The sequence below is a fragment of the Protopterus annectens genome, chromosome 1.part1, assembly GCF_019279795.1.
Source record: "Protopterus annectens isolate FY-2018-M chromosome 1.part1, PAN1.0, whole genome shotgun sequence".
NCBI lineage: Eukaryota > Metazoa > Chordata > Ceratodontiformes > Protopteridae > Protopterus > Protopterus annectens.
The window spans coordinates 262127426-262145318 of NC_056726.1; the positions used below are offsets into that span (position 1 = coordinate 262127426).

At 37.2% G+C, this 17893-nt stretch overlaps 1 protein-coding gene across 1 annotated transcript in view; it reads left to right on the top strand.

The window, feature by feature from the left end:
• MAN1A1 (mannosidase alpha class 1A member 1) overlaps positions 1-17893 on the top strand; it is an 884250-nt gene that overhangs the window by 762107 nt on the left and 104250 nt on the right. The window contains exon 12 of the mRNA XM_044074409.1: positions 13394-13566. Coding sequence (XP_043930344.1) covers positions 13394-13566 — 173 coding nt within the window. The remainder of the gene's footprint in view (positions 1-13393; positions 13567-17893) is intronic.

A 17893-nucleotide genomic window follows, 5' to 3' on the forward strand; every position in this document is an offset into this window, starting at 1 on the left:
GCTAGCAGAAGACTTGAAAAGGGTCATTTATCTACTACAAGCCCTGGGATATATAGTCAATGTAAAAAAGTCAAGGCTGATACCATCCCAAAGGATAACCTTTTTGGGTGCAGAGCTGGACACATCGAAACAAATGGCATTCCTAACAGTAGAGAAACAGGAGCATCTCCCTCTCTACTTCTTGGCATTAACAAAGCAGAACCATCTAACAGCAAGAAAAGTCCTGCAAGCCTTGGGTTTCATGGCATCCTGCATAATATTGGTTCCACACGCCAGACTGCATATGAGGAAGTTACAGTGGTACCTAAGGAATTTATGGTCTCAGCACAAGCACAGCCTAGAAACCCAAATTCCAATAATTCCATGCCTGCAGCAAGAATTCCAATGGTGGGCTCAAGCCTGTCAATCAAACAAAGGATTGCCCTTCCACAACACTCAACCAAGCCAAACCATCACAACGGACGCCTCAGACCTCGGTTGGGGGGCCCACATGCTGGACAAGTGCATACAAGGTTTATGGACCCAAGACCAGCTGCACCTACACATAAATCAAAAGGAAATGCTGGCAGTAAAACTGGCAATTCAGACATTCAGACCATTTCTTCGACAAGGTCAACTGTTGATAAGGACAGACAACACCACAGTTATGTGGTACATCAACAAACAGGGAGGCACACATTCGTACCCTCTATGCCGGTTGGCAATGGACCTCTGGAATGTGGCCCTGAGCTTCAACATTCAGTTACAAGCAATTTTTGTACCAGGAAAAGAAAACATCCTAGCAGACATACTAAGCAGAACTGCCACGGATGCCCACGAATGGATGCTGCATCCGGACATCTTCAAAACCATTACAAGAAAATGGGGACTCCCAGAAATAGACTTATTTGCATCCCCACGCATTCACCAACTGAAGAAATTCTGCACAAGGACGTACCACCCACTTGCTTGGAAAGTGGACTCCCTATCTTTCAGTTGGAAAAAACTGACAGCATATGCATTCCCACCACTTCCTTTGATGCACAAAGTGCTATTGAAGATCAAAGAGGACCGTCCAAGGATCATTCTGATAGCTCCAGACTGGCCAAGACAACATTGGTACCCATTACTGAGGAGCATGTCTCGGGAACAAATATGGCCCCTTCCCCTAGTTCCCTTGCTGTTAACACAGAACAACTACAACACCCTGCATCCAAACCTGAAAACACTGCACCTGACTGCCTGGAACATTGCATAACACCAATTAACCCAAATTTATCCCAAAGGGTTAAAGACATTATCTTGGAGGCTCGCAGGCCCTCAACAAGGAAAAATTATGCAGCAAAATGGAAAAGATATCACATTTGGAGTACTGCAAAATGAGAAAATGTGTCACTGGTAAACATAGCCAACATCCTGGAATACTTGGCAGAGCTCTTCCACAACGGGCTGTCCTATTCTTCCATTAAGATTCATGCATCAGCTATTTCAGCAGAATACGACTTGGATCCTCCAGTCTTCTCACATCCTCTGCTCAGGCAGTTTCTGAGAGGAATTAAAAATGTAAAACCACCTAGGAAAGCACCATTACCAGCATGGGACTTGAATTTTGTGCTGGAAAAACTGACACTCCCTCCTTTCGAACCAGCAGCAACAGCAGAATTACACTACTTGTCATGGAAAACTGCTTTCCTGCTTGCAATCACTTCAGCAAGAAGGGTATCGGAACTACAGGCATTAATGGCAGTACAGCCCTTCCTGATCTTCCATCAAGATAGAGTGTCCATGAGAACAAATCCTACTTTTATGCCTAAGGTGGTCTCCAGAGTATCTTTAAATCAGGCTATCCACCTACCTACATTCTTCCCCAACCCACAGAACAGGGGAGAAAGACTGTTGCATACCTTGGATGTACATAGACAATTACGCTACTACCTGGACAGGACCAAGGGCAATAGAAAAACTGACCAGCTACTGGTAGCATATGCAGCAGGAATGGAAGGAAAAGCAATTTCAAAACAGACAATCTCTGAGTGGATAGGAAATTGCATTAGATTTTGTTACTCCTACCATGGGAAGAAAACTCCAGAAAATATCAGGCCTCACTCTACAAGGGCTACAGCCACTACCACAGCTTTTCTACGAGGAGTGGCTATCAAAGACATTTTAGAGGCTGCTACTTGGAGCTCCGTGCATACATTTGCCAAGCATTATAATTTACCTTTATACTCTAGATCCCGAGCAGGTTTTGCCACTGCTGTTTTGCAAGGGATCTTAACTACACCATAATTTTATTTCTCCTCCTCCCCCAGTTTGGCTATGGTATTCTACCCATTTGTAAGGACTGCAGATGCATCCTTCAAGGACATAGTACAGTTTTGTACCTACCATAAATGTAGATGTCCGATAGGAATGCATCTGCAGTCAGGATTACCCACCATCCTTCCCCTCTGTGGTACTCCTAGGGTATTTGCCCATCTTGTAGCTAGCTGGGGGAATCTATTATGGTGTATTTGTTTGTATATATGTACATACATGCTTATTTTTTGTTTGCTCTCTACTATTTGGAATCATTTGCATTTATCCAAATTTAGCCTTCCTAGAGGGCACCTGGCATCTGGGGCAAGAAACACTGAGGAAATTGGCGTCGGCTGATGCCTTTATACCTGAATAACTGCAGCTATGACGTCGGGTGAAGTGCGACACCAGCCGAGGCCAGACCCAGACTTTGGAATCCGGCAGACCGAAGGGCTGCCTGACGACAGGACAACCCATTTGTAAGGACTGCAGATGCATTCCTATCGGACATCTACATTTATGGTAGGTACAAAACTGTACTTTACCCTCCCTCCAGCCCCCTGACTTCTATTGGCTAATACCTCTCTTTTTGTTAACTGTATTTAAGCTTTCTGGTGTATTTGCTTTTTGTTGGAGGTGTAACCATGTATATAATTGCTTCCCATTATGGGGGCAACTGACATCTGGGGCAAGACAAACTGATGTCATGACATCGGCTGCATGCTTTATAACCCTGACTATCTGACGTCATGGAAGAAGAGAGAGCATCCGACGCAGGACCCAAGACTTTGATAATCAGGCCGGCTGAGGGCTACCTGCAAGTAGATAACCCAAATGTAATGACTGCAACAGTGAATACACTCGAACATCTACATTTATGGTAAGTGTACACAACTGTACTTTCTTTTAATGCCAAACCAAAAATGGTCGAGTCCATAACAGCGAATGCTAGTGGGCATTTGCTGCTGTGAGGTCAACGTTCTGCTTGGAGATTGCACTACTGTGGGGATCGGGAAATGTATCCTTTTTCTCACTGTAGTGCGATCTTGGAGTTTGTATATGTAAGTAGTAGGGGGTGTGGGGGGTGCAAGGGGGCTTGCCTCCCTGCAAAACATTGGTTGGAAATCATTGGACTGCTAGGTGCATTGGATCATGTCGACACTGTCAAATATGGATGTGTCGACATTACCATTTTTGTCATTTTGCCTAGGCAATGTTTTTATTTTCAGTATTTTTTGTTTTGATTGTCATCACATGATTGAGTGATTTTTTCAGAAATGTGATAGCAAGCATATACATACATACATACACACACGCACACACACACACACACAGATATATATATATATATATATATATATATATATATATATATATATATTTACTATCAAAACACCGAACGGCAGTTACGCGAACTTTGAAACTCGAATGCTTGTTTTCAAAGTTTCGTAATGCCGATTTATTAAATGTTGCAGCTGTATTAGCAAATGTCGGCGTTCATTCAGGAATATAGGTTCGACAATCTGAGTGGAGATTGCACTTAAATGGGGTTCGGGAAATTTACCCTTTTCTTCACTGTAGTGTGATCTTGGAGTTGGTATATATATATAATAAGCTGGATGTAGTGGGGGGCACAGCCCCTCACAAGGGGGGGTAGAGCGGCCCTGCAAAACTGTTCTAAATTTACTATTAAGATGTGTTTACTATGGTAACACGCATGCTATAACAGCATGAGGGTGTGATGTCACCTTCTGGGATTTCAAATTACATTGAATTCGGAATTTGGAAAACCAGAAGTTGACATTACAAGTTCAACATTTGCTGAATTTCTACATTATTTTTCATTGAAACAATCACTTGCAGGAGTGTTTTTCAATATTTTGATAGTAAAGCATATGTATGTGTGTGTGTGTGTGTGTATATATATATATATATATATATATATATATATATATATATATATATATATATATATATATATAGAGAGATATATATATATATATATATAGAGAGATATATATATAGATATATATATCTCTATATATATATATATATATATATATATATATAGATAGATACACACACACACACACACACACACACACACGTACGTGTATGTGGGTAATATGAGCTGTTTCATAGTGTTTTTAAGGTATTTCTTAGAGTATACGAACCCATACTTAAACTTTTGAACCGTGTTATAGTTTGAGTTATCCAGGCATTCTTGTGGCCATTTCTCTTTCCAGACTTGCCTAATCAACAGTGGTAAATATTTCTGGGTGCAATTTTCTGTAAATAGTGTGAGCAAGATTTTTTTATTTACATTTCATAACTGACTATTGTCACTAGCCTATACATTATGATCTGAGTTCAGTTAGCAGACCAGGGTTACACAGAAAGGTGCTATCAGATGTGGAAGAGGATTGATGAGGCTAAGGCTAGCCACTTCTCTTTGCCTCTGAATTTCTCAGTGGTGAATATAGATTACAACGAACCATCTTAGTCTTGTAGAAAGAGCCCTTATGATTCCTCTGTGAATGACAGAGGAGAAAAAAATATAAGCATCAGATAAAATCGAACATGATGGCAGAAAACTACGACAATAAAAGCTGTTTACCTGTTACAAAATGAGTACTGCTGTTACACCTGTACCCTGTATTTTTTTTTGTTAATTGAAAACCATAAATGCCTCCCTTCTGGGTTTCTAATAATTATACTTGGGTACTATAAGCTGCTTCTTCTCCAAGTTAATGCTCTGATTGTATTCCTTTGTTATAAGAATTATAAATTTAATTTGTCACCATGAATTTGTTAAAAAGGTTTGCAACATTTTTGAAAATTACTTTTGTAATATTTTTAAACACCTTTATTAAAATATCACTTAAGACATAGACACGCATTAGCTGAAAAAAAAAAAACATATTAACATTTTTCCATTTACACACGATATGTTACACCTTCTCTTTCTTTATAACATGTCTTTCTCCAACATTACATAAATCGCATCTTTTGTTTATAACATTTGTCTTTCAATCCAGCATTACATACGTCAGTCAATTCCTGGCCTTTCATGCATAGGTTCATGGGTTATTAGTAGACTAACTGCCCTTGTGGGCCATTTTAAGCCTAGCCAGTTACTCCATGGGAGAATCACACCCCGCATTTTGTGCCTGTAAGATAAACACCTTAACCATTATCCCATCCTCAAACTCCACTCTTCATCTTCCTAAACATTAGTCTGGATGTATTGTTCCCACAAATTCCATATATTTCTGTGTTTCTATGTAATTTTCTTCTTCCCTTTTCTAAACATCCCTCTTCCAGTTTTTCTCTTTTACAGTAGGCAGTACTTTTAATATACTTTGTTTAGAGTTTGAATTCCATTTTCTACTAATTGCTTTTTTTTTTTGTCAGCTAACAAAATTAAACTTAATAAAGTCTTACTATGTCTGGGCAATAAAGATCATGTGTTTCAGCTTAAAAAAATCATTAGTTACAGCCATTTACTCCCCAACTCTCTACACACACAGACACTGTTCCCAGTTATTGCTCCCATCACACTTCCAACATTTCCTATGTACCTGAGGAAAAATTCCTTGGAAGTCTGCTTGAGGTGTAAAAATACCTATGCAAACATTTCCAAGAAAAAAATCCTAAACCTTCTGGATTTTATTGAATTCTTGGGAGCCACAGCCTCTGTAATATTAAAGTTTCTGTAGCTAGTAGGGTTTTCTCTGTCCATTTTGTTATAAGTGATGTATACAGATAGCCTGTACTGTTTTCTGTCTTTTATTAGTCAATAAAAAGTTTGAATTAATTTAAAAGTATAATTATTGCAGTTCTCGTTTATTGCCAACAGTTTTGAGGAAAAAAAATGTTTCTCTCGCTATTTTTTAACACAAATACATTCTTATAAAATAAAAAAAAATGCCTACCTCAAAAAAAAAAAAAAAGAATGGAAGCAAAACTAGTAATTGGAGTACATGTGGTGTAGGGTTCAATACGATTTTTATTTGCATTGCAAGGAATTGTATGGACTTTTCCACTCACAAGATAATTAGTACCATTCCCCAGTTCCGGAGATAAAAATCGTAGCCAAACCCTAGAGCGCACACACCCTATATCTAGGTATATTTTTATTGTATTTGTTTTATTTTTATTTGTTTTGATTATTTGTTATTCTGCAGCATGTGCCTGATGTACATTATATAGTTGTTGCCGAGTAACATGTACTTAGTAATTTGCTATCTCTGGAGCAGTTTCTGTGCACAACAGTATTTAGACCACTCAACCTGAAGAAGGCCAGTGGGCTATCTGCTTTGTAAACACAGTGTAGTAAATAAGCTGCTTTTTTCCTGCATTGTATACAAAGGTAATTTGGTCCATACTTTCATATGGTTGTACAGAATTGATGTGGTTTACTAAAGTGAAGCCATGTTTGGTTAGATTAGTTTTCAGGTATACTATACTTCCATTGTCTGGTTGTTCATCTTCTGTGCTTTGCTTTAATCATGGCCTAGACATATTTAATATTCTGCTTTGTGTGTATCACCTTTTCTGGCAGAAAAACTGCAGCCATTGATGCAACTAGTAAATGGGTATTTTGATATCCTGTGATAGAGGTATTATTTTTAGAACATAACCAGATTGTTTTTCATGTATGATCTGCAGAGGATTTTTTTAAATAAAAAAAAAACTATATTAAATATTTATGTATGCAATGTTAACATTTATATAAATGAAGTAAACCATAACAAAACGATCTCAGTTTCCAACGTTGTACCTTACCAGCCATGCCAATGCAACAATAGCTGCAAACATTTTAGATCACTATTAATATATCCAGTCATTGTCAGTCAGCCATTACATAGCTCAGTCAAATCCTGCTTTTTTAGACTTCATCCTTTGCATATATTGATCCCGTATTTCCCATTTTTCCTATGTAATTTGCTCCTACCTTTTTCCAAGGATCCCAGTTCCGGTTATTTTATCTCTGTTACTATCGTCATTACTTCTAGTAAAGTTGGTTTTGACTTTGATTTCCATTTTCTAGTGATTGCTTTTTGGCAGCCATCATAATTAGATCAGCATGGCCTTAAGTCTAGACATTTCCGATTCTCTATCATAGCTCAAAAAATAATTTCCCTAGGTGATCCAATTTGCTCACCCAACATCTCTGACAGTGCAGACGGCAGAGAATGTTTAAAGTCCACCAACTCATTACACTCCTAGAAAATGTGTTCTCAGTTACCTCTTTCTTCCCCATCACACCTTCAACATTTGCTGTCTGCATGAGGGAAAATTATTTGGAGCCTGCTTGGGGTATAAAAAATACCTATGTAAACACTTTCAGGAAAAGATCCTAACTCTTCTAGATTTTTTGCATATTTGGGAGACATACATATATCTTCCCATTGTTTCTTTGTGAATTGATTATCCAATCTCTTCCCAATCCTTCCTAATCTCCTCTGATTGATTCTTATAGTTGTCATGCAATATTTTATATGCTCTACTGATTATATCTTTCTTAATGGCAGCTTTTGTTTTAGGTTCTACTGAAAACTCTACCAGTGTTGGTTTTTCGTTTAAGACCCCCACTATTTCTTTCTCTTTGCCTATACTATCAATCCTTGATATAGAAGGCAATCTCTAACCTGCAGTCCAAGTAAGTTCTTGGCATCTTCCCATTCTATTACCTTTCCCTCCCTAGTTATTTGCTACCAGTACCTTGGTTCCTTTTGCCAGTTTTCTCCAGTATACCCCCCCCCCTTGCTTGTTGTTTGTATCCCTAATTGCAGTCATCCCTATCTTCAGAATCTCCTTTCTTCATTTCTTAAAATACCCTCTGGTACTTTATGAATGTAATATTCTGTATGGTTATTGTTGTCATAGGTCTGCATCCAAAACCCAGGTCTCTCCCTGTTACCTGAGCTTTCCCTCTTTCATCATCATCTCTCTCCATTTTGAATTGTAGTTTTCTGCTTGTGTTATGTATAGGAGCCTTAACTGTGTTGCTCTGAAATACCCCTTCAACTCAAGTAATCCCAATCTGCCCTGCTCTACTAGAAGAATAAACATATCCCACTTGACTCTTGCCATCTCCCCCTTCCTTCAGCTCTTTATTAATTACTATCCACAACTTCTCCTCTGGTTGATAAAAATATGCCTGACCTGTATATAAAACTAAAGGGACTAAAAACATTTTAACTGCTTGTATCTTGCTATCGATATCCATATAACAGAACTTAATTTCTTTAGTTTTTTGTATTATATTTTGTTTAGTCTCTTCCCACATATCTTTAGCTGCCACACTGGTATAATTTTTAACCCATACTCCTACTAAATACTTCATTTTCTTTCTTATGTCCCCATATGTATGGATATTGCTGGACCAATTCATATGTAAGTGCATAGTTTACCGCTATTGCTTTTGTTATAGCTTCATTATTTTGTATCCCAACAAGGTTTGAAATGGTCTCAGCATGTTCCACAGCACTGTAATGCCCCTTTCTGGTTTTGTCAGGTATAAAATAATGTCATCTGCAAACAGAGCCAGCTTTTCTTGATTACTATACCATTTATATCCTTGAATTTCTGACTCCCTTATTTTCTTTGCCAGTGGTTCTAAATGTAATGCAAATAAAGGGGAGAGAGGACACCCCTGCCTGGTTCCTCTGCTCAAGCAGAGGTTATCAGAGAGGACCCCATCTTCTGTAATTTTTGCCTCTGATCCCTCATATATCCTCCTAAACAACCTTAGAATTTTATCAGGGGAATGCAAATGATCCCATTGTTCTGCTTATAAAGTCCCAGCTGTCTCTGTCAAATGCTTTCTGTACATCAAGTCCTACCAACAACAGTGGTATTTTCTTACATTCTGCTTCCCCCTGGATCATCACTGTTCTTTTAATGTCAGATGTCTGCCTCCTCTCCACAAAAAACACATTGATCCATATCTATCATTTTTGCCATTCTTTTAACCATTATAGACATAAACACTTTATAATCATGATATAGTATTGAAATGAGCCTGTATGAAGCTGGATCTGATGGGTCTTTACCCTCTAGGTATTACAGCTACTAACGCTTTCTTCCCGGATATTGGTACTTCTCCTAAAATACTGTTAAACAAAACCTTCCAGATCTTTATCGGGTTTTCCCTCCTAGCTTCCAAACTTCCAGAGGAATGCCATCTATTCCTGGGGACTTTCCTGTAGATTGGTTATATATCACCATTTTTATCTCATCTTCTCTCATCCTCACTGTTAGTAATTGCCTGACCTCTACCTCCAACCTTAGCATATTTAATTCTTCCATAAACATTTCTATTTGTACCTTTTCTTCATTTCCATATTTTTCTGCTTTATACAGACTTTTATAGAATTTTCAAAATATTTCTAATACTTCTACAGGATCCCTTGTTAACTTCCTTGTTATAGGCTCCTTAAGCTTGGTGATAGCCCTTTCTACTTTCCGTTGTCCGAGTCTTTGTGCTAAAAGTTTTTGTGTACTAGAGTTATTATGAAAGCCAGTTGCTTAAAAGCTATATTTTTAAACTCATGCATATTATTGAGATAATCCCTTATTTTCTGTTTAACATTCTGCAGTTGCTCCTCTTCTTGTTCTGTGAGAATCCCCCTATTTTGCAGTACTTTAACATTAGTCAGTACCTCTCAAGTAATTCTTACATCTTAAGCATATCTCCCTTTTTTATTTCTACCCTATTTTTAAATTCCACTTTAATTTTATCCTACTCCCTAGCTATACTTTCAGAAGAAATTTCTATATTCGGTAATATCTCCTGAATAATTTCCATTGCTCATTTCTTAAATTCCTCTCTCTCCAAAAAAATAGGTGGGAAAGCACCAGTCTCATTTTTATTTCCTTACTCTGTGTTTTTATTTTAGTTATTATTGGTGCCTGATCCATAATGGTCATTGTGTGCATATCAAGACCTTCGGTAAAATGCACATGTTCCCGTGAAATGAAATGTAAAGTCTGTCTAGCCTAGCCTAGTTTTTGTATTTGAGGAATATGTAAATTCACTCTGAACTCTTGGTAATGAATTCACATCTTCCATGCCAAATATTAAAAATGTACCCTGCTTTGTTATATTTTCCCTTCTGGGCCCCCAGAAACATCTTCACTGTTGTAAATCAAACTCCATTCCTCATCTATAAGTAGTATTCATTTTGAAAGCTGATTATTTCTCCTAGACTTTTTTAAGCTCCATTACAGCAATGTTTGGTGGAATGTAAATACATGCCATTGTAATTCTCTTCTCTTGCCAGTAGCCCCTTAGTACCACAAATCTGCCATTATTATCTTTTATGTTTTATGTTTTCTTCGATTATTGTTGGAGCTCCTCTTCCTTTGTCCCAGGTGTTCTGCTGAATAACCACCCTGAAAACCTTTCTTTATCAAATTCACATGTTCAGTTCTTTCCAGGTGCATCTTCTGGAGCATAGCTGTTTACACTCTACATTTTGTAATATCATTCGCTATCCTTTCTTTTTTGTATTTATCTGTGAGGCCATTACCATTTAAAGACATTATAGAAAAATCATATTCTTGAGGGATTGTTATTCCCACCATTTATTTATAACAGCTTTTTGTTAAATGTCTGGTTCCAGCTTTCATGTTACATGCATGCATCATTTGGCAGGTTAATCTTTTATACAATTGTTTCTTGTCATCTCCATTTAAGCCTATGTTACATCTTGCAGATTTTTTTTGTTTTGTTTTATTGAAACCCCTCAAATAAAAATACACTCTCACACCCCCTTAAAACCTATTAACTTAATAACAAACAAAACTATGTACGTAATAAGAACAAATGTTCTAAACTGATGGTCACATCCACAGGCTAGAGACAACTAAAAAGAAAGGTCATTCATGTTACGATGCATGATAAAGCCTGTGGTTTTAGTAAGTGCTATCTGCTTTGGTATTTTATCTTTATAGCTCTCCCAGCTATGAAAACACTTGATTGGTTTCAGAAAACCTTTTCTCCAAGCCATTTCTCTTTATCAGATTGTTGTCTGGTGACATTCAAATGAGACACAAACTGCTAAGGATACCTTGTTTACTAGAAAAAAGCTTATAATATCCAATATTCTTTTCCATTTATATGCATTGTAGTAAACTTGTTACTGAATAAATCTTGGGGTTAACCCAGTCATTTCCCCACACTAATTTTTCGTGTGTCACTATCTCTTAACCAGACCTTTCATCTCTCCTTTTTCCCCCACATTGCAGTGCCTACATTTCTTAAAACTGAACAAGGAAAAAGAGAGAGGGGAGAAAAAAAACACCACTTTATATTAGTATCCCCATTACATTAAAAAAGAACTAAGAAAACTTTACTTCATAGCTTGCTATGCAACATTGAAACGTTACCATTAAGAAGAAAAAGACATTTGTTTTACTTTACAGTTAACTTTCTCCTTTCTCTTCCCCTTCTAAAGTAGTTCTGCAAAGATTAATGATAGAATGTAGGGCATATGCTTTACTGTCCCCTACAAGTTTAACAAATTCCACAAAAATCCAGTATTTCCAAATCCTCTTATTTTGCCATGTTTCACAAATATAATTATTGCTTTGAAAACCCACATTTGTCTATTTCCAAGTTACTGATTTTATATTCCGAACATTAATAACATGAAGCAGGGTGTATACTTTAAAGTCCCCTCAAGTTTAACAGAGTCCAAGGAAGTCCAGTATTTTCAGATTTTCTTGTTCTGTAATGTTTCACAAATTTAATTATTGCTTTATCATCCCACAGTTGTCGACTTCCAAGTTACTAGCTTTAATCCTGTTCATCTCCATCTCCCAAATCCTGTCTGTTTTATTTCCAACATATTCCTAATTTTCTAGTCAATTCTTATGTTTTCTTCCTTCTCTGAAACAGTAGAAAAGATTTCAGGGGCTTAGTCTCTCTCTAGTCCTTATCAGGAGAACCTATTCCTGATTCACAGCTCACCTTTTTAGGACAAGCTTTGTATTTCCTCCTTATCGTGTACTTCATCAAAAATTATGTTGGCCCTCCAGGGAAAATGGCTGGGTACAGAAGTTTGAATCTCATGCCTGCTTTTCGACATTTCCTAAATACTGGAATATATTCACTTCTCTTCTGCCTGGTGTACACTGAGTAATCATTCTCTAAAAACACTCTACTGTCTGCCACTTTTAGCACTTTATCCTTCTGCCACAATTTTGTCAGAATTGACTCCTCCGGCCGATGAAAACTGCATCTTTACTCTTAACGGTCTAGGTTGTTTTCTAGTTACCAGATTTGGAGCATACACATGATGTGCCCTTTCAATTTAACAGATCCTGTTGTGGAATACCAGTCCAGTTGCTTATTTGTGCTTTCATAAAATGAATACAGTCTGTTCTGCCAGCATTTTCCCTCCTTTCAACCACTGAGTTTTGCAATTCTGTCACCTTATCTGCAGTTCTGTTTAAAGCTTCTTCAATTTTTTCCATCTTTTTATTTTGTGTTGATATACTCCAATGTTTCTTGCTGAACAACTGCAATACTCCTCTGTTTCTTCCTCATCTTTTGTAGCTGATTTTCCTCCAAGTCCTTTGTTTCTTTTTTTTCCCTGGCATCCAGGCAATCCACTTACTAGCCAGTTACTGAAATTTGCCCAGAAATTTAGGTCCACTGGCCGCCTTTGCCGAGTTTCTGTTTTCAGACTGAGAGAGCCAGAATTAAGCTGTTACTCAGTGTGCAGCCATCTTGGCTATGTGGTTTGCAGAGGATTGAGCAATTAAGGGGAAGAAGTGCAGAGACCATATAGACTGCTTTTTGTACTGTTGCATGGATTAACAGTTAATGCCATTGATATTGTGGTAGCCCTTATGTGATGAGTACTGGAAAAAGATGCAAAATTATATTCTTGATTGATTTAATTCCTTAGTAATCCTCATCCAGCTGCTGTCTTACAAAACTGCATTGTACTACCATAGCTATGTAAACTGTTTAAGCTAATGCAGAAGTAGATATCAATTGTTATTGGTATGCCACCATGTAGAATATGTGGATCTTAGTTGCAAAATGATTTTAGTCTTTAAATGGAAGTTAATAAATGTATGCAATTTCACTTCATAGCTACAAAACTAGGACCAGAAGCCTTCCGTTTTGATGGAGGTGTTGAAGCCATTGCAACAAGACAAAATGAGAAGTATTACATCTTGCGGCCAGAAGTCATTGAAACATATATGTATATGTGGAGATACACTCATGATGCGAAGTATAGAAAGTGGGGTTGGGAAGCTGTACAGGTAACTAAATTTTTCACAATGTATAACATTATTTAGATGGCTGACCAGAAGAAGATTGTAAGTTGATTGTTTATTCAGATTTGACCACTTACTTGATTTGTAAAATTCATCAAAAATTTTTAGTACAGAAGATTAGTTTGTCTGCTTTTATGTGACAGCTTAAAAAACAGTGTTCTTCAGTAACAGTTGAATTTTTGGATGAATCTCCATTAAAATATGTTTCAGTAATAATGAAGAGAAACTTCTGAGGCTGAGGCTGCTACTGTGACTGATACTACAGCTGTGTTGCAGTGCTCTGTACATGTCACAACAATGTACCTACCTGATGTATTGTGCTGTTAGAGAATACTGTACAGTGTGAATGGGGTCAGTTAATGCCCAAGTAACCGTGTTCATTACCTGTACAGTCTTTAAGTCCAGTCATCTCACAGTTATTATTTTTATAGACTGAAAGAATGTAACCACTTCCCTTGACATATCTGATAGCAGGAGTATTTCAGGGACCCTGTCTTACATCATTCTAAAATAAAGAGATGACCCCTGCTTCCTAGGATTTCATATACCTCACTCTCATCACAGTGCCTTCAGTAATACCTTAGTAACAGTAACTATATCTTGGCTAAAACTGCTTGCAGTCACATACACACAGTGATTTCACGGAGTGATTAATTATACCTTTTCATTACCACTACCTTTCCTTTTATAGTGAGATGATACCACCAGCCAAATCCAAATGGTACATCAAGGTCTCAATTACTCTACACTCTTAAAAGGAGCCAGCCATAGTATTATCTTATAGTAGGTATAGCTAAGCAGCCTATTTTCAAAGTGCAGATGTCAGCAGTTATTCACCAGATTTGTGTAATTACTTTTACCCAAATAAATCAGCAGTCAATCACAAATGTTTGAAATTTATTAATGAATTTTTTTGTGTAAATTATGAAATATATTAAGTGAGAGAGTCCTGAAATAGTGAGACTGAATATATGAAAATGGAGATTTTAAGATCAAGATAGTGGTGTCTCAAATGTTATCTTCTCTGAGGTATGGTAATCTTGAATTTAGTAAGGGTTTAGGTAATTTTTCTCCTGAGAAGAGTAGTAAGGGTTTAGGTGGCTTTTCTCCCTGGAAAAAATGTAAAAAAGAACAGTAGTTGTCAACATTTGGTGATTTATTTTAGATTTGCTGCTATTATTTTATAATTTTAGGACTCTCAAATATGTGTATTAAAATTACAACAGGGAGCCAGGCAGTAATCTTTGAAAATTACATAGACAGATATATTGTACACAGAATTGTAAAATCAAATGTTTTGAATAGACATATGGTATAAGAAAGACACAGTCTTAACACCTTGCTGAGTCAACAAATACCACTAATTTAAGATAAATTGTCATAAAAGTTAGTAATTGGATTACGATTAACAGTCACAAAAGGCAAATGGATAAAAAAATTTAGACATATACTGACAGATTCTGGGAAGAAGGTCCCCTCTCTCCTTGTCTGCAGTCCATGTAAAAATGTTAAAATCCTACCACATACTCCCAAGAGGAAAGCACAGATTGGTTCACCTGCTGAACTCTGCTTCAAATCAAGATCCTCTTTAGTTGGTGCCCTGGAAGGAGGCACTGTGAGCAGTTTTAAATTGAGACTTATAAGGGTGAGTCCCAAAACAGGGAAGATGAAATTTATGAAACTGGAGATTTTAAGTCTGAGATAGTGGTGTCTCAAGTATTATATTTTTTTCTCTGAGGTTTGGTGAGCTTAGAGTTAGTGTGGGGGGTGTTTTTTCTTTCTGCAAAAATAACCTGAGAAAAGCAGTTATCAACATTCATATTTGTCTCTTGCTGATATGTAATTTCAGGACTTGGCAGTTATGTTTTGGAATTGTAATAAGGAGCCAGGCAATAAACTTTGGAAATTAAATATACAAACAAGTATATTATTACACTCAGAAATATAAAAGATTTGAACAGACAAATGGCATAATAAAACATTGTCTCTATCAGCTGGTTGATTTGACTTCTACCATTAACTATAGATACTAATAACCCAAGTGCCTGTGACTTGTTTGACCACTTAACAGTTGCAAAATACAAGCAGGTAGAATTTATAAAAATGAGCTTGCTAATCCTGGGAAGTAGGTGTTCTCTCATCATCTGCAGTCCATGTAAAAATTAATTTCAGTGCTCTATTGTTAAAAATCCACCACTCACACCAGGAGGAAAGCAGAGTGACTGGTCAACTGCTGAGCTGAGTTCCAAAGCAAGAGTTACTTTATTTGGTGTCCTAGAATGAGGTAATGTAAACCGTTATTATAGCCCTTTTAGATAAATTTTCCCTTTCTGCATTAGATTAATAAATCTTGACTCTACCTGTTGATGGATCTAAATTTTGAGTCTGTAAAACTTACCTCAAAGCTAAGTTACTTAGAACTTTTAGTCCAACATCAGGCAGTATAGTTTTTGGCATGATGTAGGAACCCAAAGCTGTGTGTGCATGATGCAGGCATGCATGCATGTGTGTGTGTATAAGTTTCACTTTGATAGCTCTACTTCATTTCACCTGTTTGAGTAGGTTTTGTATATCTGTTTTATAGCTTTTGGAAAAAGATATTTGTATGTTTTATACAGCTTTTCACATTTTACATCTGTGCTGCATCTGTATTGCAGGAATAGTTTCAGATTTTGTATATCTTTTTATATGCATCACATTTGAGTTTCCCCTTTTTCATTTATTTTTGCTGTTGTCATGTAATGTTTTTGTGGCCCCTATTGGGAAGAGAGTTGTGTTCCTGTAGTTTGTGAATGTTGTACTGTATCATTTGAATTTGGGAGGAATGCTCGATACTTGTTCTTTTCAGGAAGTATTGCATTATACTGTGTCGAGTATTGCATTATACTGTGTTGAGTGTTAGGAAAATAAAGTTAAACGTGTTGTACTCCTTTCAAAGACTTTAAAGCTGTACCATCTGTGCATCAGTTGTTTTGCATGCATCTCCTTGTTATGTTATTGTGACACCCCTGCACTGGCCCAGAAATCAAGGAGCATCAATCTAAACCACTGGCAACAGTGAGGGATGTACACAATGGGAGAATGACAAGTGCACACACAGTAAAGTACAATTTCCCTTAAGACGACACAGAGATCACAGTCAGTCTGGGGCTGGTTTCTCCCTCTTTCTCCAGATCCCCAATAAGACTCCCCACTAGCACAGCTATAGGGCTGAGTGTGGCCATGCTAAGACCTCCAGTACCCTGTCTGTCCAACCAGTCTTCGTGTCCCTGCCCAAGTAGCTGACACGCACACACACACTTTGAGATTTGATTTATATACAAGCACACACACACCTGGGGAAAGCTGGCACAGGTTTACTAGCTATGCCCCCCCCTTCTGCTCAAACTATAAGGTAGTACCAGCTGTCACCAGCCACCCTTACTTATCAGCTACTATAAGGTCCTTACAAAGGGTGTCCAATCCTACTGTGTAATGTTACTATTAATCCAAATTGTAGTTTTGACCAAGACTTGCAAGGCTGTTTAGGAGTGGCCTGTACAGTGTCACCAAATACATATGCAAGTACTCTGAGCTTAAATATGTCTCACAAATATCAGCTCAAAAGATAGGTTTAACTATATTTAATAATAAATAAAAGAACAAGACAATACTCAGAAAACAAACATAATGACTTCAGAGTTCAAAATCACGGGAAATATTTTAAAACAACATTGTAGGACAGTCTCAAATAAATACAGAAAACATCTAAACTAATCTTTACTATGTTCCTATCTGTGTCTAAGAGAGATACTATGCCCTAAGTCTTACTTACACACAGCACTCGGGCAGAAGTGCTGAGTGGATTTTTCTAGGTCCAAGACAAGATGCAGAATGCATGCCCAGTCTCTCTTTGAGAGTGTTCTTAAATTAATAAACATTACTGCTGGGTTAGCTTGGATGACATCACTCTGTCACCTGACTTCAGTTCCCTGACTAAACAGATACTAACAGAACTTTAACATCTCTGTGTGAGAAGTGCATATTCTCAGAAGTTTGCAGAACATGGAAGTCGGAGAACAATAAAACGCTTTTACATTTGAAGTCTAGTAATTACCTTTCTTTTCAGACAATAGAAAAAACTTCTAGCTCTAGACATTGTGTCTGCTTGCTGCATTGAAACTAACTCTTATAGCACATCGTAAAGCACTTAATTTCAACTTATTTTCTTAAAGTTTTTTAAGGTAATCTTCTATGTTCCAGCAAGGTATGTTGTGGTTACATTCTTGAAGCTCAGTACATAACATACAGTTCTATATAAGTCATATCAGTA